Source organism: Varroa destructor, unplaced genomic scaffold (assembly GCF_002443255.2).
Source record: "Varroa destructor unplaced genomic scaffold, Vdes_3.0 BEIS01000001.1, whole genome shotgun sequence".
NCBI classification, from domain to species: Eukaryota; Metazoa; Arthropoda; class Arachnida; order Mesostigmata; family Varroidae; genus Varroa; species Varroa destructor.
The window spans coordinates 57030376-57050721 of record NW_019211454.1 but is presented as its reverse complement, the minus strand read 5'-3'; the positions used below and the strand labels follow the sequence as shown (position 1 = coordinate 57050721).

The 20346-nt window shown below is 41.6% G+C and overlaps 2 protein-coding genes across 13 annotated transcripts in view; one reads left to right on the top strand and one right to left on the bottom strand.

Moving 5' to 3' along the window:
• The first annotated feature begins 137 nt into the window (after positions 1-137).
• LOC111243542 (uncharacterized) overlaps positions 138-20346 on the top strand; it is a 50769-nt gene continuing 30560 nt past the window's right edge. The window contains exon 1 of the mRNA XM_086973968.1: positions 138-3409. The gene's annotated coding sequence lies outside the window, so the exon portion shown is untranslated. The remainder of the gene's footprint in view (positions 3410-20346) is intronic.
• Positions 3718-20346, bottom strand: part of LOC111243540 (uncharacterized) — a 59598-nt gene continuing 42969 nt past the window's right edge. For 9 of the 12 annotated variants that reach the window (XM_022789283.2, XM_086973869.1, XM_022789286.2 and 6 more), the window contains 7 exons: positions 8249-8559; positions 7857-8068; positions 7413-7584; positions 6762-7061; positions 6055-6473; positions 5265-5741; positions 3718-4917 (listed from right to left, as the gene is read on the bottom strand). In XM_022789283.2, coding sequence (XP_022645018.1) covers positions 4773-4917; positions 5265-5741; positions 6055-6473; positions 6762-7061; positions 7413-7584; positions 7857-8068; positions 8249-8425 — 1902 coding nt within the window. In that variant the 5' untranslated portion in view covers positions 8426-8559 and the 3' untranslated portion in view covers positions 3718-4772. Of the gene's footprint in view, positions 4918-5264; positions 5742-6054; positions 6474-6761; positions 7062-7412; positions 7585-7856; positions 8069-8248; positions 8560-8864; positions 11327-16466; positions 16938-19491; positions 19641-20346 lie in introns of those variants that run through there. The other 3 variants (XM_022789285.2, XM_022789282.2, XM_022789280.2) reach the window with 3 other exon arrangements.

The window sequence follows — 20346 nt, the reverse complement described above, 5'->3', positions numbered from 1 at the left end:
CCTGTTTCGGCCAAAAGCTGCTTGGGCTCGGTCCATTTTCAAACGCTATGGTGACATCATACTGTGAATACCTGAATAAATAGCAAGCAAGTATTTCGAGCAAATCATGGATTAGAATCTAGGGATTAACGTATTTGTTTCGTGCCAGCGGTTAATCGTACAACACAGTACAAGTTCAGTTCCGGACATAAAACGAGAGTTACAGTTACTTTCCGTTAGTTCACCGCAGGTATGGCTTGATATCGTTTTGTTTGCCCAGCTTCTGGTAGCTGAAATGTCCCAAATGATCGACAGCCAATATGGTCTCAAGCCATGAAATGACAATACCAAATGTAAATGATCCTAAGGCTGAAACGGGCATGCGAGCGAAGCTATCTATAGGAAACGCCGTCATTCACATCCTCTCGAAGCTTTTTGCGCAAAACTATTAGATGATTATCGCTTCCTCGGCACTGAGTACCCGCAAAACACGAGGCGTCGTGTTTTTCGAAATTTTTCTTATAGTAAAGTTTATACGCTTAAACACTAACTTGAGCAACCAGAAGTTATATTCAAAGCCTATGACGATTGGAACTACACGCTATTGCAGGTTGTTTTAATTGCTTAAGATAAGAAAGGGCCATATAGCTTGCCGTTCAACGTATCTCATTACGCCGTTCTACGCAATCTCAAGAAGATTACTTACAAGAGAGGGCATACAGAAGCAGAGACAGCACGGCTGTAATCGTAAAATGCTTTTGAAATTTGTGGGCGTGACAAACACATTCTTTTCTGTTGTCGTTAGATAATAGCTTCACGTCCACTTAAAAAAATATGGACTTGATAATCGAGTTTGAATCATAGAAAGCGTTTTAAAATAATGTGAATCCTCGATAACACTATGATAGACGTATTTATTGTTGGCCAACAAAATATATTTAAAAAATAGGTCTCCAAATAAGGCAACTGTAAGTCTGTTTTTTAAAAGGCTGAACCTATTTTTCACCAGTAATTTTACGTTTGTAAGAAGTTACTGTTCGATTTTTGAACGGCTTTGAAGCCTGTCAGCATTATTACACGAAACGCTTATCAGGGTGGCGTAGATCAGTGGCAAGATTGTTTGGAAATTCTATTTGTATCTATATCTTGTTCCGACTTGAACTTACAGATAGATAATACGCGCTAACTTTATCCAAAAAATAAGCATCTCGTGATGCGAAGTCTTGTGAGGTAAACATTTACGTTTTTACAGGCTGCTAATCGCGTTTACAGCATTTAACACTGTTACATTTTTTTGTTCTATCATGTAGTAGTTCGCTAACTAGCGTTAATAATACACTGTTATTGCCTGCTGCATTCACAATGAATAGAATTTTTTTTCTGGAACATTTAAGAATAACTTGCAGCTAGTCTTGGCCCTTTTTCAGATCCGGGAGCCGAACAGATTTATTGGCCAGAGGATTTGGGCCTCGAAGAACGCACACGTCTGATTTTACTGAACTATAATAAAGTTAATAGTAATAATAATAATAATACGTAAGTTATAAACAGAGGGCAATCTTGGCTCTAGCATAGCCTGTTATACCCGACACGTTTTTTTAGAACGTAAGCAACAAACAATCCTGTGTTGACATCAATTTTTTTCAAAGAGAAAATTTTTAGGATCCAGCTGTTCATTTCCCTACTTAGGTAAACTATTTAAGCTAAGGATTGGTCGAACGAATTGACGGGTACGCTGCCAAATATCATAGGTTATGCGAAATCATTAACTTGCGCAGACGACGGGGGACAACAAGGGAAAGCTCTAAGAGTTATGCTATATGCTAAATGGTTTCGCCGTATCCTTTCTTTGATTCGGTGGAAAAATGTTATTTTTTCATAGTAAAAATGATGCTCATTTATGCAAACGTTTCAACGTACTTTAAAGGTTTTCCTTTAAGCTATTAGGTCTACGGTGACGTTATAGTTTTTTTTCAGCTGGATGACGAGGTTTCAGTAAGTCCGGGATGTCGTCGGCGAAAAGGACAATATTTGAGGGCTCACTAAATCGTTCTGGGCGAATACGTTGGTTTGCCACGGACCGCTCTACACAGCAACTTCGTTCTTCGACTTCGGATCTCAGATGGCGTGCAACTCCACGGTGTACAACAGATCCGTGTAAATTAATGTTTCAAGTCTGGTATTACCGTTAGTGGTGCTGTTTTAGACGACTGGTTCTTAGCATGAAGCAATACTTCGAAGTTAGGTTACCACGTGTGCATTGGTTCAGGAGGTAACCACTACATCATTACCCGGTCAGTTAATCCAGGTGGACCGTTGTTTAGTCACCGCAAGGGTGAAAATCGACGACTTCCTAATACATCGGACTTTAGCTTGATGTTTTCTCGCACTTAATCATTTCCCGCCATACACGTTTCTTGTTTTAAAAACAGATAGTGGCAGATATCGATTACAGAACTTCTTAGTAGGCTCTTAACCAAAGCTGCGTCTTAATTTTCGTTTTGTCATTAACCAGTTGCTGCTCGTTAGCAATTCTATTTGATATATAAAAAGCTACTTAAAGGAATATACGAGAAAAGCTAAGACTAGCTTATATATATATATATATATATGATTTTTGTAACTTTGGCAAATGTTTATAAAACATTTGTATACATATACATTCCTAAATCGTTAAATCGATAAAAATAAAAACCAAACGACTTATCTACTGTAAATTATAAGAACAAGAAACGCCTAGGAAGCATTTTCTCAATACCTCCTCTATCTAAACGTGTTTGGTCTATAGCCTTAACTAAAGGATCACAGTGATGATAGTCCTTAATTTCAGTGAGATTTCATGTTCGAAGGCTGTCCTACGCTGTCGTGGTTACTTTTCTATCGACACGTACACTTCGTACGCTCATGCAGAAACGAGAACGATTTGTTTGATACTGAAGGGTCTACACAGGTAACTACTAATCTATAATGATGCACTTCGAATTTTGGTACGTTGAATATTTTTGAGAGACTGTCAAATAACGACGTCTCTATCTTTGGGCCATACAATCCTGCATGGCAGACCACTGACGATTGTGTAAATAAACAACTTAGCCAACGCGATCCTATGTTTTTGCTGTATAAATCTATCTCGTATAGTGCATGTCGGCACAGTTTAGAGTTTCGCTTGTGACATGACACGGTCCTGATGTGCGACGTATTATTTCATTCATATATACCTCTAACGGGCAGGACCGAATACGCTTGGTAGATGTAGACCTGAGTGAATGATCTGTATAACAAGTCTGTATTTACCGATACAAGCTGGTTAAATCTTCACCCGGTCTACGTGGGAAACGTCATTGGAATCAGGGTATATTCCTCTGTAGTGCAACCTGTAATGTAGTGCCGAAAGCGTCCCGTGCCTTCAGATGCGTATTTCAAGCAGGAAGTAAGCGTTCCTTCACTTTAGTTATATATAATCTCAAAATATTTGGATCATTCGAAAGTTGTGCCACATGCTTTGACTGCTAGCTTAACTGTGATGACCTTACTGCGTCTTGTTAAAGACATGGCACACGGTACAGAAGTAATGTACTTATATACAGGTTGTGCTTTGAAGAGAAAAGGCGCTCTGCTAGACCTTTGCTCCTAGTGCAATATCCCTAAGGGTTGGAAGTAAGTACATCGTCTAGCCATATTGTACATAGTTAGTCTAGAATCATATGTAGATCAATTGAACATTGAAAAGACTTCCAATTGCAATCAAAACAGTGACTTTTATTTTTTCTTAAATATACAATGTATTCATCTATACAAAATGTACACTAAGATACATACAAAGCAAGTAGTAGCAAGAATCCATTCTTCTGATGGTATAAGCACAAACGTTTGAAAAGGTTCGATAGCTTCAAAATCGAGTTGGATAATGATGACCATATCTTTGCGCTGCGTTTTCGAGCCATCTAGTCCACTGAAATAGGTAGTGCTTGCAAAAATGCACGCGAGAATTATCTCTTCTTGAAAACCAATGTCTTCAATATTATGAAGACATCGACAATTGAGATTGATCGCCGTCGTTTACGTCATCGTTTAATTGTCAAAGATTAATTTATATAAACAATTGAACATAAGGTTGGATTAACAAAAGCAAACAGTAGTTAAACAAAAAAAAAAAAACATTTTAAACATTTTTATTTCTCAAAAAGTTTTAAAAACGCATTTTAGCACCTTGATTAGATTACGATTGTTTATATCTCAAGATCGCGGAACGACCATTTCTAAACTAGGTTTCCTGTGCACCAAAGTTACTATTTTTTACAATTCGGTTATATTTTAATATGGTACGCCTGTGAACGCTACCCACTAGGATATGAACGCAGTTCGATAATAACAATTAAATTAGTGTAGATTGGTCGGAGCTAGATCCGAAAGACCGATTGAATCAGTAGCCGATACGTGCTCTAATGAGAGTTTCATGTAGGCACGCATCAAGGTACACACATTGATTGTTTTCAAAGAAACAAGCAAGATAAAATGCCGAAGCAAGGAGATCACGTGTCATCGTTGAGGCATCCGACATAGGGTTCCAGCAGGCGTTCATATAGGTCATTATAGCACCGAGACAACAGCGCGATATAAACTACCATGGCATAGAATGGCCTACATGGAAGGACAAACATGCGCTACGGAATAATGAGTTGACCAAAGGGCCATCTAACAAAGCGATTTCAATAGAATATGGTATTATATTATTACAATTGCTCTCAATACACGTTAGCGACGAGTAAAGGCAATTATAATGAACTCATATTTTATAACTGTACGGTGATGGTGGCCGTCATCGGCCGAACGTGAGGCTCACGCCTGAGAGCTCTCCGATTGGAAGGCATCAGTGGTTTGCGTAAAGCTCCATGGCGATCCAGAGCAGGTTCGTTAGCACCATCAACGAAATCCGTACTAGAAAAATGCCCGCAATAATCAAAATCATTGTACTTCATTATTCCTTCTAAGCTAAACTTGTACTGGAACTAAAAGGTTTCAGCTTGGATCAGAGATTCAACACTTCGCTACCACGCACTTAGTTACACTGCATACACACCTTCACATATTTGGCAATATTAAAGCACCCGTTTAACTTCTATGTACACAGACGACATTCGAAATTCTGTGCGGTTCTGCGAGAATCCATTAATAAGGCAACTCTGTGTCACTAGAAAACGGACCGAAGGTGTTCCAAATAGGCTTGCCTTCCTTTACAAGTTGTTAAAACTGAAGCACAATAAGTTACTGTTAGCTGCTCTTACCTATTAGTAATAGACGAATCGGGCTTTTGCTCCGCTAGCTGGTCAGCGACTTCGTGGTTAGTGCAATCATTTTCGTGCTTGTCGGATGCCACGCTCAATTTTTCTATTTCATTCTGTCCTTCCTGTGCCCCTAGCATGGCTGCTAAAAAACTTTTCCGTGCGCTCTCCTTGTCGACAGGTGAAGCTGGGGGTTTCGTTCGCAGTTCCACTTCCTGACACTCTTTGATCGTCTCCCGAAAGTTTTCTTGAAGAGTGTTGCAAAGGTTTTTCTCTGCCTTTAAACTACCACCCTTTCGAAGGACAGGCACCTCGTTCACCGAGGTGACTGTTAAAACAGGCCGTGGCTCTATTGTCGTGTTTTCAACATTCTCCTGTGACTGCGCCTTACTGGACTTTGACTCCGTCCGTGGAACTCTCTGAATCGAAGATGAATTTATGGTTGATCCAATACGTGTTGCAGTACGACATGTCGCCGCTCTGTGATGGAGCAAAGCAGAACTCATTGATATTTCATAAACCGACAGTTAGCGAAAATTCGGTCCTTTCTCTCTAAAGGACAGACCTGAATAGACCCTAATTGATTGATATTCCTACATAGTGACGAGACCCACACGATTTATTTACGTGCTATTCGTACAAGCAATGAATGACACTTTGGTGCAGACATGTTGATTTCAAAATGTTTGTGCCTTTTCCATTTAACTCCACTACCTATTGTGTTTAATCAAATGAAATTAAGAATACAACGTTTTCAATCAAGGTTCGTTCGAAAGTCGTTTTCCTTTTTTACCTTCGAACGGATCTCCTGCGGCCATTTATTCCGCTGCCTGTGTTGGTGACCACAGTTGTGGGCAAAGACCGCACACTTGATTGACTTTTTGAATTATTCTGAATCGCCCTCAATGCCCTTCTCTCACGGATTCGGCCGACTGTTTCAGCGCTGAGTTGGCGTCGCTTAGAGGCACCACGCGTCGTTCGAATGTCGCCCTTGGTCGGTGTTATTTCTGGCACCAAAATTTTCTGTTCAGCTGGATCACTAACTGACGTGTCATTTAGACCAGCTAGTTTAGCCCCACTCGGTCGCCTGCCCCTCGGTTTAGAGCTGGTGAGGTTGGTCCCTCCAAAGGCAATTACTCCTCCGGCGGGAGCAAGCTTTCGAGAATTGCGCATGGTGCTCGATCCGCGAAGAATTGCTTTGTGACTACCGCCCTGCAGTTACACGTAGCAAAAAATAATATAAATGATATATAGATGCTAAGCAAGTACTGAACAAACAGAAATAGGTCCTCACTGAATACTGCTGAAGAGAACGGTTATAAATTATGATGCAAAATTGACCTAACCTATAATAATGAACATACTAAGTCTTGAAGTGGTTGTATTGGCTAACATACTGTTCATACTTTTGTCATCGTAAAGCTATTGGACAATCGGTAGGGTTACATGACATCTTTTCCACGGAGAAAAGATGCGCAATTGTTGTCATGCAGCATTTACCTTGGATTTGAGAAAAGTGAACAGCTTCCGTTTTACCATTGGCTCTCCGTGGTCACTGAGTTCATCTTCAGAAGAAATCTTGTAGGTGTCCTTTAATGGTTCAAGCTCTGGCGGCAGCGTACCAATCAGTTGTGCGTGATCAATAAGTACTTGCACCGCTATAGTCGCTCGTTCACTGAAACGCGCTGCCATTTCAGGGTTGGTTTCAACCTTAATTGCACCAGGCATCAGTGATGGCGCTACAACTTTGGCTAGATTTGCTGAACTCATCTTATTCTTTGTATCGAGTTTTGACACCTCCTGAAAAGCAAACAGTAAAGACAACTCGAAAAAACAGCTCCCGATTATTATATATAAAGTGATAAACGTTGATAGCATACCGATAATAATCGATCCCCTTGATTATAGAATGTATATGATATATCTATGGACAAAATAACGGTAATCCGCATAGATTTTGTGTCTCTCATCTATTGACCTTCTAGACATTGCTTTCCAATTGGGAGAATATCTAGTTTAGAATTATTTATGTACACCTCATAGAACCGTAAGAGAAGGTCATAGTAGAGGTAGAGAAAAAATTGTAAGCAACTTATCCAGATCGGCACATGTGGGTCGTTCATATAGGTTTTTTTTTTTTTATAAGTTTACCTGTAGAAATAATGCAACATGCTTGAGCGTATTTAAATGAAAAGCTGGCATCAATAGACAGGCCAGAAGAAGGCTCTGAGTTCGATGATGATGGGACTCTAATTGGACACACTTGACAAATACTTCGTGCAATATATGAGGTACAACAGGTTCGGGTAGTGCCCGCAACCATCTGGAAAACATCATTAAGAGAGCGAGTTAGAAGCATGATAGCCTAAATCAACAGTCAATATTTTCTACGATTTGAATTTATATCGGGTAACGGAATTCATGAGTAATTGAATTTTCTATTACGTGTCATGGATGGAGATTTTTGATATAGTGTAAATCTGCTTTCTCCCTTTCCTTGCTCTGCGGAAACATACCCAACTTGCGTGTAGCAAAAGTATATTGCACTAAGTGCACGAGGTAACTAACAGCATAAGATATCCTCAGAGTACTTGCCTCTTTAAAACACAAGTAACATCGTGAACGGAATACTCTTGTCCTGGGGGTACCTGACCGTTATTAGCCTCCATCATGTCCTTTAAAGCTGTCGCACGGCGTTCATTTCCGCTTTTGCGTAGGATCCCCTCTTGGCCAGCGTGTTCTAACAGATGAGATGTGATGGCCTCAAGTATATGAGGTACTGGACTGCTAATTAACGATGAAGTTCCCTGTAAAAGTGACAGTTGCATTCTGTTAGAATTACATAATTGCACATTCCCAACGGAGGAGGTTTATGTGTATATATTGCATTTTACTTGATAGTGTCCAACAAAAAACGTTGCGTATCATGTATAGTCCATAACAAAGCTTTTTGAATTGATCAGGCATTATTAGCATTTGGACGGTACCTGTTGTTGCAGTTGTAGCGGCACTCCAAAGTAGGACGAGCTCTCATGGCCTTCGCCCGCAGCCTCCTCATGAAGCCTTTTCAGGGCCTCGCGTAAGCGGCGCGCCTTGATTGCTGATAGCTTCAGCTGCTTTTTCGAGAGGAGCAGTTTCAGCAGGTTCGAATGCAATTGACTCATGCTGGTGGCAGCGGCAAGGGGGCTTTTGCTAAACGGCAGGGAAGGTCTACAAAACGGCAATGTTTTGGCAATGCTGACACCGAAGAGCGTGTCAGCAGATACCGTTGATATATGGGACACCGCAGCAGTTCGTACTACGATCATAACAAACGTAGAAAAAAAGATGCAACAAAATGTTAAATTTAACAATATTTCTTAGCATTTTTTTCAGTCTACTCACAGAGGCATATTCTAGACTAGGCCGACACTCATCTCTGTATCCTTCGTGGGCTGCATCCCACGTTGTAAATATTTCTTGGTCGATAGAGACTGCACCTTTTCTTGAAATACCCCATTTTTAGAAGTTTATAAATCGCTATGCAAATATTGTCGCTATGTAGCTTCGCAACGCCAAGGAGAGACGAACTCGCTAAGAATACGCCATTGAACCATGGAATACCTAGCCAGTTTTTCCAGCCGAAGTGCGTATCCAGAATGAACATCACCTACAACTGTCGACACTTTCATTGCAGTCGTTTTAGGGCGGAAACCTCAGGCACGATAAACAGCACTCGTCACTTTCGGCACGTCTCACAGGCAAGTGACGAACTAGCCCTGTTCTGTTCGTCATACCGCGTTCCCAAAGTTGCAATATTTTACGATTGCTACTGTCAGCTAAGGTGAACATTAGCGACCACTCTTTTGTTTTTTGGCACCCCGTGATAATATCATTGACTCATAGGCTCATGTATGTTACAAACAAAATGGTAGTAATCTCATTCTAAACGTATTGTGCGTTTCTCAGACACGTAGCACCTCTCACGTCTGCGCAGACTCGATCATGATGTTATCGGCCAAAACGTATTACTATAGAACACGTCATAAGAAGTCTCTTTTAAGCAGGGATTTCTATGATTACGGAACGATCATACTCATTGTTTAGTTGACATGTTTAACTTTTCTCTTACCTAATCGTTTCTTTTTCGGAAATAAAGCGCTGAGTGTCAATTTAGCACGTAAACCCCAGGCGTCGTCGAAATAAAAAACCGTCATTATACCGATGACTGTTACTGACCCGAATACTGACCGTAATCAAATGGATTTATCGTCTAATCTACCGGTAAAAAAACTCCGTTTGATGCATTTCTTCATATGTGACTTCTGCGGCTGATGAGGGGCAAGCATTGAGGAAAGCACAGCTCGAACCTGTTCAATACAAGTGCCTCGGCCGAGTGAATTAATTTACCGAGACACGTATGGTCAGCACAGTGTACAGGTACGGGGAAGTTTGAGGACTGTACCCTTGCCAAGCCTCGAGAAGCGCTGCATGCTTCGTACTGTAGGATGAGAGGGTCAATTAGGAGCTGGGGTTTAGCTCGTTGGAAAATAGCCAAACATTAAATGCGCCTTTTTTCTCAACATTCTCAACACAGCATTTAGTGTATTTCAACAGATTTTAGGGTACCAATGTCGTATTACACACGCAATGAAATCGTAGTTAAGCGTGCTTATGTGATCCTGCTGTGATACTTTTGCGATTGAGAGAATTTTCCCAGTATCTCTTTTGCTCTAGCCTAAAATCAGAGCTGGCAGTGAATGCTCGCTACGGCAACAACACTCGAACATTGTGGAGTTCATCGTATCATTAAAGGGAACCTCGACTCCTTTCGTATGGCTGATAATCGAAGTAGAAGTCCAATGTAGTGAATCATGAATGATGGTTACACCATGTCGCCTACCTTCAATATACATTGTATATGACAGAACAGTGATGACACTTATCCTAACCTTACCCATTGTTAATTTGGCTTAATATAGTTCTGGTTCGAACTTCATCAAGTTGTATATGTATTCAGCACATGATTTGGAAGACCCTGATCTCCTTTAGCCGTCTAAAAGGCCAACAATTTCTAGGAACACATCGACGGAAGGAAGACTGCTCGCAGTTTCGTTGTAAAGCTATTTTATAGAAAGAGAGCTAAAACACTTTGTTGACACTGTACCCCCGGGATGCACGTTCCAGATAGTAAAGTGCATTTCATACACATCTGCTGTTTTTGCGCGCGCCTACAAAGTTAAGCTCTGTCGAAAGCAGTTAAACAAATACCGTTTGTTACTCAAATCGCAACGGTAAACGACTGTTGAAATTAATTAATAGGAATTAAATAATATCGTTGGGCCTTAAGGATACGCTTCGGTGCGTATTGTCAGCCGACTGGGAAGTGACTCGTCGTTAAGTTCATATGATCATAGCCTGCCTATGACTAATGAGATATACAAAGAAGTAAAGATGCTGGCTACCCCGCATAGCGACCGACAACAGCGCACGGAGACGGGTTATTGTCGCGCCAAAAGGGCTCGTCCGACACGCACGTCGATTGCATGACGATTACCACAGTGTTATTACAGGCGCTGTCATAAACTGGATAATGATAGCTAATTTGTAGTTTAAGCGTGAAACGATGTGTGAGAAACGCAACGTAATTTACCGCTCAATCGGGTACTACGGACAAGTAAGCTTTTGTCCTACAAATTCACTACTAACTTAAATATGTGGACCGGTTTTTAGTCTTTTTTTGTTCAAGTTTCAATGTATTATAAGTTAATACTCAAAGAATTTCAATAGGTTGTATCGTTTTTTTTTTTTAAATTAGTAATTAGGCATTTTCGTCGATCGATTTTGAATGACCCTACTGGATATCTGTCCGGTGCTGGCGTTAACTGTCGTTTCAGGCGATTGGCCCTTCGCCCGTATCACTGAGCTTAACCGGTAAACACGATCGTGGGGTCAAGTTAGAAGGGACGTGGCTTGAAAACATCATTAATAATTGTTTTCTTAATAAAACAAACGCGAAAAACCGCTGTGGTAAGGGCAGCATTAATCAATAATGGCATTTGGTTTTTATAGACTCCTGTTTGTTTGGTCCATTACCTATTATAAGTTAACTTTGTCCAGGTAAAATGCGAGCGATAAGAAATCAGTTGACCGCAAAGTTTACAATTTTAAAAAACTTATTTGAGAAGTGCGCGCTGAACTCAAACTAAGCCAGTGATCTAATTACTTCAGTTTTTCTTAAAACTCTCTTTTCTTTCTTAAGAGAAGCTGAAGACGAAGACTCGTTTTTTTTTTCAAGTTGTCTTCTACGCCAAATCAAGCCTTTTTCTGTTTTAGCTGAAACCAGAAGGAAGCTATTTTAGGGATATCAATGACTGAACGATCAGTCGAAAGGCCGATCGTCGATCGATTGTTTGCTATAGGACAGTGCCGACATGATCAGAGCATTGATATAATGTAGAGTGCACGATATATATCATATTTTGGTTATCGATTATATTAACAATATCATTGTTGACCGAAACGCCTAAACCGGGTGCAAACAGAATAGGCTACCTGGCCATAGAGATCATTTACTTTTTTTTTGTCAAACACTATACCACCGTAGTACAATGAACAGTTTGTGCCAACTTTGTCGGCAACAAAAGTAACCAAAACGGCTGAAGTAGAAATTTCCAATAAATGGCCAACAATAGAAACGCGGACACAATCATATATTAAAGACGATCGGCCGATTCGCAGACAGCATCAGTTCTAGAGTTATTATGATGATTACGAATTTCATCAATGTCATAAAAAGAGAATCGAAAACAGCTCAAAATAATTTCAACAAAAGACGACAGAGAAAAATATCAAAAGACGAACAAACGTTAAACATGCTATATAGGTTAATATAAATAGCAGAAAATGTCCGCACGCACTCTACTTTGCCTTTTCTTCGGCCTGATCAATACTGTTGATAGCGCAGAACGTTCCTTCGTTTCTGTTTTGTTCTAACGTTTGCCGTGAGCAACTCCTGCACCTGTGAACAGTCCCAGCGCTCATACGTATAGCCAGCAGATAGCGATCTACTCCACTTATTAACAAACATCCAATATTGTGTATCTTCGTAGTTATTTTTAGCGGACAATGTAGTTATTATGTGCTATAACTAACCGTCACCTCATAATATTATGAGGTGACGGTTAGTTATATAGATAAAGGTCATCCTCTAAAGGAAAAGGCGATTCACGTCAACCACCGTCGTGGCGTTTGCTCTAAACTTTCGTAGCAAAAGGAACCAAACGGATTTTGGCGAGTGTGGGAACTTAGAACTGTTACGAGCTTTTCAGCAAGATGGCAGGATCTTACTTGCCGCCATCAAGCAAGTTTTATATTCTCTGAGTAATACACCCACGCAGTTTTCGTAGACTTTCGTTGTCTTCGACTCCGCCCCAGCGAATTGAACCGTAGCCATCTTCATCGACATCGGCATTTCGACGAACGTACTTAACCTAATGGCAGCGATACGCCAAACAAATAGGGTTAAAATCGATTCTGGGGGCTCGGGAGCTGCCAGCATTCTTCCAGTATACGAATGTGGTCCCAACTTGAGCCCTATCCTTTTCTCCGTTGTGCTTCATCATGCTTCGCATACAATATGTGGCTCCAGAAATATGATAGAAGTTAGATCTGAATAGACGATTTACTTATTGACAGGAGGGGTTGCTTTTACGCGCAACCAGTCCAAGGCAGATTATGTCTTTTTGGAACTGGGACTGACCATAAGAGTAACCAAAACAGAAGCAATCAAATTCAAATCAGGGGACCATAATTGTGGTTCGTGACATGCTACGTTCCTTTGGCCGATCGCTACCACGTTGTGACCGGTTCACCTACTCAAGGTTGCTAACCTCGTATAAAGTTTCTTCCAACAAATTACAGAAGGACGCATAAAGCTTCCACCAATGGTCTTTCTCTACGGCTTTGCGGTTTCCGATCTCAACGTTACGCCGATTGCAGCATGAAGGTTAAGCTTAATCTGAATGATTTTACGGTAAAAGATTTGGAACATATTTACCGAACAACGGCCTCGTTCCTTAAAGGAGTATTATGACCGCACCGGACAACCTATGATAGACTTCTTTACTCCCTGGCAGCGATGCCACTATCCGCCGAGGACCTCCAATGGCGTATCAACCTATCTACAGTTCGCGCATGTTTGGTAAAGCGGTTCTGAAATTTATCGAAGGGGGCCATGGCAAACGAGGCCTAGAAAGGACTTGACCGGTCTCATAGATATGTAGTGACGCACTATGCGGTACACGGTTTTCAGTCTCACCTATACAAAATACAGTTTCAGAAACATGATGAATATTGTGTTTGTACTAGGTAGAGAAAATCTCGTACTGTGAATCATGCCTCTCACTGTCTAGAAGTTCAATTGCCGAACGCTAGCTAGCCGACGAGTGGCCATAACGAGGTGTTTAATGTATAATGCAGTTTATAGCAGGTACAAAATAACCCTGTGAATCCTAGGTTGACCGTTCCGGGAAGCGGCTTACGGCGTTTGCCAGACTCCTGAAGGCGTTATATTTACGGTATAAGATAGCTCAGAACGCCAAGTTGTTATAGATATATTTCAGGTGTTCAGAATGTTGTCTGGCGAACACGAATTAAGTTTAATTGATATAGGTATTATGTTCTCTTACTGTTTCCGAGAGGATAACACATCAACAGTCTTTTAGGGGCATTGAGGAGATAACTGCACCGTTGAAGACTGGCGTTAATCTAAAGCAATCGATCTTGTTGCTAGGGCTGAAATGATAATGGCTATGTCTCTAAACTACCGCTATAATAACAGCTACATCAATCATCTATTTCATCGCAGAGATCTGACACAGCCGCAACAACAAAAGCAGCGGTCTGCGGCCGCACTCTAAATAGCCCAAGTTACCACCGCATTTGGTATAAAAGCGAAAGCTATTAGCTACGTCGATTTCTCAACGTTACTTCTTTATTTGATCATTTGCTCTTGACGGAGGACCGAAATAGGTACATACGACATAGCACGATCGATCTGTTATCTGGTCGTTTTTGATATGATGATGGACTGCGCCTTGCCCTTCGGCCATGACTAATCGCGGACGTATTGCAGAGTTGTTATTGTTGTATAACACTACTGATGACGACCTGGATCGCCATCGAGGTTCCTCATCAAAATCAAAGGCTTGAGTACGCGCATTTACAACGAACGAAGTGATAGGGGTAATGACAGACATGTTCCGCACGTACATGCTTAACGCTTATGTTTAGAAATAGTGAACAAATATCGACTTACACACGGACACCCATATACAGGGCGTACCGTCAAGTGTATGAAGTGTCGTAGATGCCGCCGGACAGCTGGAATGGCCAATTTCATGTGGACGTCAAGATGACTTCTTCAACGACGCTGTAGCAAGTAACAAGGGCGCCGGCAGCTCCGGCCAAATCAACTGCACCCGTCGGCTACTATGGTTATAACCCGTTCGACATGTAGCGACCGCATCGATATAACTACATAACGTAACAGTAAAGGATAAGGCTACTTATATATATATAAGGAGTGCCTCGATTGATTCATTCCGGCCATCCATCACTGCAATTGCTATAAGCATCTTCTAGCGCAATCAATGCTTTTGGTGGACGTTTCCCGTCTTTTTAACTGTGAGCCATAATAACCCAGTTTAACACTCACAGTCATTAGTGCAGACATTTACTAATCGTCTAAAGATAGGTGTCAATCCAATGATCAGCTGGGATGGGTCGACGACAATGGCAAAAACGCTAATAGCGTGCAATTGCGTTTATAATTCTCCATGTATGTACGTGCACACGTCGCGTTGGCGTCAGTTCTGAAACCGACATAACGTGCGGGTTCATTATTATGCACAGAGGATGTACACCTGTACTGGATTAAAGTGGATATTTACGGTGTCAAATCCCAGTCCGTATACTATCTTAAGCCGCAATTGCGCATAGTCCGCGTATAGTCAAAAGATAGTGTAGATCACCTATTCCGCTCAATAAAGAACTGTAAAACTGTACATACACATACTAACATACAGGTATTTGTCATTAGGTCTCAGAGATAACGGGTGAGTTTATGCATGCCCAGGTTCATGTTCTTTCATGCTGTATTCGTAGATCTCAACCCAGTGGAAGCAGATAGGCTAGTATTGCTGCTAAGTCGATTTAAACCCATATAGTGATCCTCATATTAATTGTTACCATTCGCTGCTATCGCATTACGTGCCCCTGGAAACTATAGTCGGACCCCACATGTCTGTCTCCAGTTTCAAACAAACAGAAACATCGAATAGCTAATATATCGCCGTTCGTTACGGTCGTGCTGGTTGTAGTAGTAAGAGTATCAATAACACCAACAGCTGAGTTTAGGGACTATGCGCCCACAAACGCCAGACAACCTCATCCTCATGCCTTTCTTGCCCAAATGGATAACAAATGAAAAAAATTGAAGGTCTTGCTATCGGATCCTATCACCAGAGACGCGATCATCATCGGTATCGCGGCTGTTTCTACGTTAAGAGCTTGCCTCCACTGCACAGGTTGCTTATTCTCTATCACAAAACAATACTATACAGTTTTTAAGTATTTAGAGCGTTTCTGATAGACAGAAGATGAAACGCACATTGACTTTTTGCCATCGACCAAACAGCCGCAACCGCCGTATTATATGGGACAGCCGACCAGAAATGGCGTCAGTAAGCATTAGCAGGCGGAAGACGTAGTGCTATAGCGTTGTGTAGCGGGAGATGCTGATGGCTGATCCAAGGCAACGCAGGCAGGATCAAAAATGCATTCTTCGGCTCCTGGGCTCGAGCCCGACCCGGCGACGGAGACGAATGTTTGAATGTTTTTTTGTGCCAAAACGCTTTTTCTTGCTTTGCGTACATGCACAGGCATGTGTGGTCGGCGGATGCTGCGATCACCTTAGAGAGCTTACCCGAAGTGACGGCTACCGCGAAAATTGAAAAATACTCATCACTTCTAGTAATAACGGGTCAGATCCTTAGGAAATGAAAGGCTAATAGCTTGCGTATCGCACAAAGAGCGTCGTTGTTGTAGAATACAGATTGGTAACAATGTATTAAGTATTCGATTTATCAGCAGATCGACATATCACTTACGTGATACTTGTGTCTTCGCACATTTGTTGGGCTTTAAAGCCGGCTAAGTACTTACGGTTGGCCATTGCCGAAGCTGATCGGCCCCATCAACACTCATAGCTGTCACTTGTATTGTAAGTAGCACTAGACATAAATGTCTCGGGTCTTTGATCGTCGCTGATACCGATCACAACAGGAACAGTCGACGCTTTCATTAGGTGCGCGACGGCAATAGCAGTAATTCGTTGTCGCCCTAATACAGATGGCGACAGAACAAAGTGCGTGATGCTGAATGATGAATATTGGCAGGGCAGGTGACGCGAGTGCGGCCACATGGGACTTCAGGCGTGACACGCTAGATACGACAGCAGCGGCAAAGGCGACATGGGACACTTGCGCGAAAGGAAGTGGCAACCACGCCACCGGAAAAGCTGCTAGTCCAGTTTAGTCGCACGCAACAACAGAAACCAGAACGAAAACGAGGAGTGTAAAACGGAGTACGTGCAATGCACGCAATCCGACGAATTCATCGTTCAGAAGGTAGATATAGGAGACTTTGCGCCACTATCTAACAGTTGCTCTCACTATTTCGCCAGCTCACCGTGTTGCTTGATACAAAAGCTTTACCTGTATGTAATGCGCTGGATCTGCGCGTTCGGCCTTTCGGCTAAAAAGAATCAGCTGTATATTGGGATGACGATACTGCTGATGATCGGATTGGCCGATGTTTGTGCAGATAATGGTGCTGCTGCTGCCAGTGCTGTGAAAGCATTTGACGCGCATGCTCTGGTCAGAGCGTTGTCAACCACGGACGTCAAAAAGACGTACAAATACAGGAGATATGTGGTTAAGCGCTGTCAGTCACTCAACCACATGCGGCAATAGATTTTTTTTGACCTCATCATTTTTAATGGGGCTGGGACATGTGAGTAACCCGAATAGAATCCTCGAAATGAGTGCCATATGCATTCGAGTAACTGCGCAGTATAAGTGGCTTGTGCGATAGTTGATGATATAGACCAACGTTTTCGGGAATTCCTTATTTGGCACCGGTTAAAGGGTATGTACCACACGCATTTTCAGGGAACGCAGATGTATAGAAGGTGCTCAAGAAGCCATATAATATGCGCAACTCTGATTGAAAAAACCAATTCACAAGTACGTCTATGTACGTAGTGCTGTCTGTCGACTACAATTTAACCTACTTCTAGCATAATAGATCTCGCCGAGGGCTATTCACCTGTCCGACTGGTGCAAAGGTAAGCAATCATTTCGTACTGATCCGCACTTTCTCCTGAACTCATATTTTGACACATTCAGTTTGGTTCTCATGAGAACCAATGGCACACGATCGGGGGATGGCAATTAATTAAACCGTTGCCTTTACGCTTTCGGTTTGCTGCCCAATGCTACAGTTCATTGAGCCGACAAAAGCACAGTAATGGCAGCATTCTGTTGAGCGATACAAATAGCAAGCCGGCATAAAAATTCTCCTGTCGACCGAAACGTCGACCATCTCCATGAGCCAACAATTAGGTAACCCTCAAAGGCGGCCCTCATCATCGTCGATGCCATATGTCGTTTCCCATATACATTAAACATACCCTATATAGTGCGGGACAAAATCTTCGGTCGCCATAACAGCTATATATAAATAGGCATTACCAATACGACTAGCAGTGCAGACCCATAGAAGCACTTTTGCAAAGCTTATAGATTTAGAGCCGGGCAGCGGCGCGTATCCCGGTAGGATAAAATGGAAGCAAAAAAACTTTGATAGACCAATTGTGAGGAACATCTGCTCACCGTAAGGGAAGAAGTGAGTCACTCCACCCGCCAAACAGCAACGCTGATACTAATACTACTTATATTTGGGATATTTTGTTCATTATCACTATCGCAAGCATCAGCCGCTGCTGCTACAGGTGGTTCGTTCCCGCTGATGATTGCCCGTAGAACCGCAAACAGCGTGAATTTTCCCAGACGCTGTTTTCAACGAGCCTTCAGCGAGTTTTTCAGATACGTTGCAGCCATCAGGTAGTGACTTGAGTTGAGCTATGGTTCTTTAAAGCTGCTCCACTAGAAAAAAGATGTCGCTTACGGTCAACTAACAATCCAATCCGAATTTGCCCCCCATTCGTTGATTGTGAACATTTATAATCGCTCCCACCACTACAGATTTGAGGGCGAGGCACATTTGTAGAGAGTACCGGCAGATACGCAATTGTCAATAAAAATTTGTTTAGCTTTTTTCCGATGAATCAAAATTCATCTAATGACTTGGTACGTACGTTTCACAGGGGTTATAGCACAAATGTACTCAAATTTACTTTTGTATATGTGTGTGTGCGTATGTCACGTAGGCGTTTGTATATTAATTAAGTTTACCGAATCAAAAGCGATTATAGATAATGCTTTATGGAGCCGGTGATAGTGATAGGTAATTAAGAAGTACAAGGATGATACAAGTAGATTGTACAGCGAAAGTCTCAAGCTAATTTCTGTCTTATTTCGGTTGGGGAATCCTTGCCCGTATTAGTTAGCTGTCAAAAAATCGTCTCCTGTTTTTCAGCAGCGAGCATTATAAGCTTCACCGTTCATATATCTATCAGTCTGTTGAAAAGACGACCAATTCTATATTGCTCATTCGGTAAGTACAGAGATATTCATTCTCTAGCATTTAGCTGAAATTAGGAAAATGAAAATAAGCTTGTGATCTGTAATGATATGATCACCGCTTGCAGCCCTATACATCGTTGCGGTAATGACGACAGTCGGCACTGAACAAAGGCCATTTTATCTCTAAACGAAACAGACCAAATTTCTAAATGGCTAAAAATCACATTATTACGTCAAGGTACACACAAGTTCAAGTGTTTACCTAATAACTCACTGAACTGAAAAGGGGAGAGGATGGCCATCGACGTAGCATTGCATGCCTTCAGGCCCTAACACAAAGATCGAATACGGCGCTGCCAAAAATTACACCCTCATAAATGCACCGCATTAAAATCCATGGAAGCCGTTAAGAGCAAAACGAGAAAAAGATCGAAGTAAAATGAAAAAAGCAGCAAAAAAAAAAAAAAGAAAAACGCCATTACCAGATCATCACGATGTGTGAAAGCTCGCAGAGGTTCAAGCAGCAGCAGCAGCAGTACAAACAGGATATTGGAAAAACAACCGGGTGACAATGGCGGCAAAAGCGTTCTTGCGAGCAACAACACCAGCCATTTTCTAGATCCGGCTTTGACTGTAACCAGATTTTAACGAGACTTTATCTCATTAAGCCACATGAATTGACTTGGCCAAATGTTACTTGTAGAAGGCCTAGCAATGGCGAAAAACGACTACAAAATTATCTCTAGACTATTGGTAAGTGGTAACCGCGATGATCTTGCGGCCTTTGTACCTTGTTTAGCGCCGCAGACGCCTCCTATTGAAGAAATTATCTGGTAAATTAAGGACTTTCATTAGTTTGTAAGGTCATCTTTTTCAAGCAGTGTCACCAATCAATGATGCAATACAGATTGAAATAACGACACTGTAGAAACACTTAATATTTTATCGCTTTGGAAGGGATCAAATTAAGGCCCAGAAACTATGCAATTGCCATATTTGAGCCTATTATTAAAAAAATATATATTTATTTGAAATTTCGCTAAACGGTCAGTGGCTAGATATAATTCAACATGTCACCCGAACTCATCAGTAGCCTATACATCGTCATCGTCCAGGATAATTTCAACGTTATTAAACACGTGTAGCAATTGATATTATTCGAACAGTTTCATATGTAGTAATTGCGCCTCTATCCTCTACCAACAATAATTCCTATTAGACATCAGACTAATCCTTGCAATCATAATAGGCCTAATACGGTCACAATGGTTTCTTCTCTTAAAGGAGACGAATGATCAACAGGCCTTTTTCACTATTTACTCCATAACTGCAGTCGC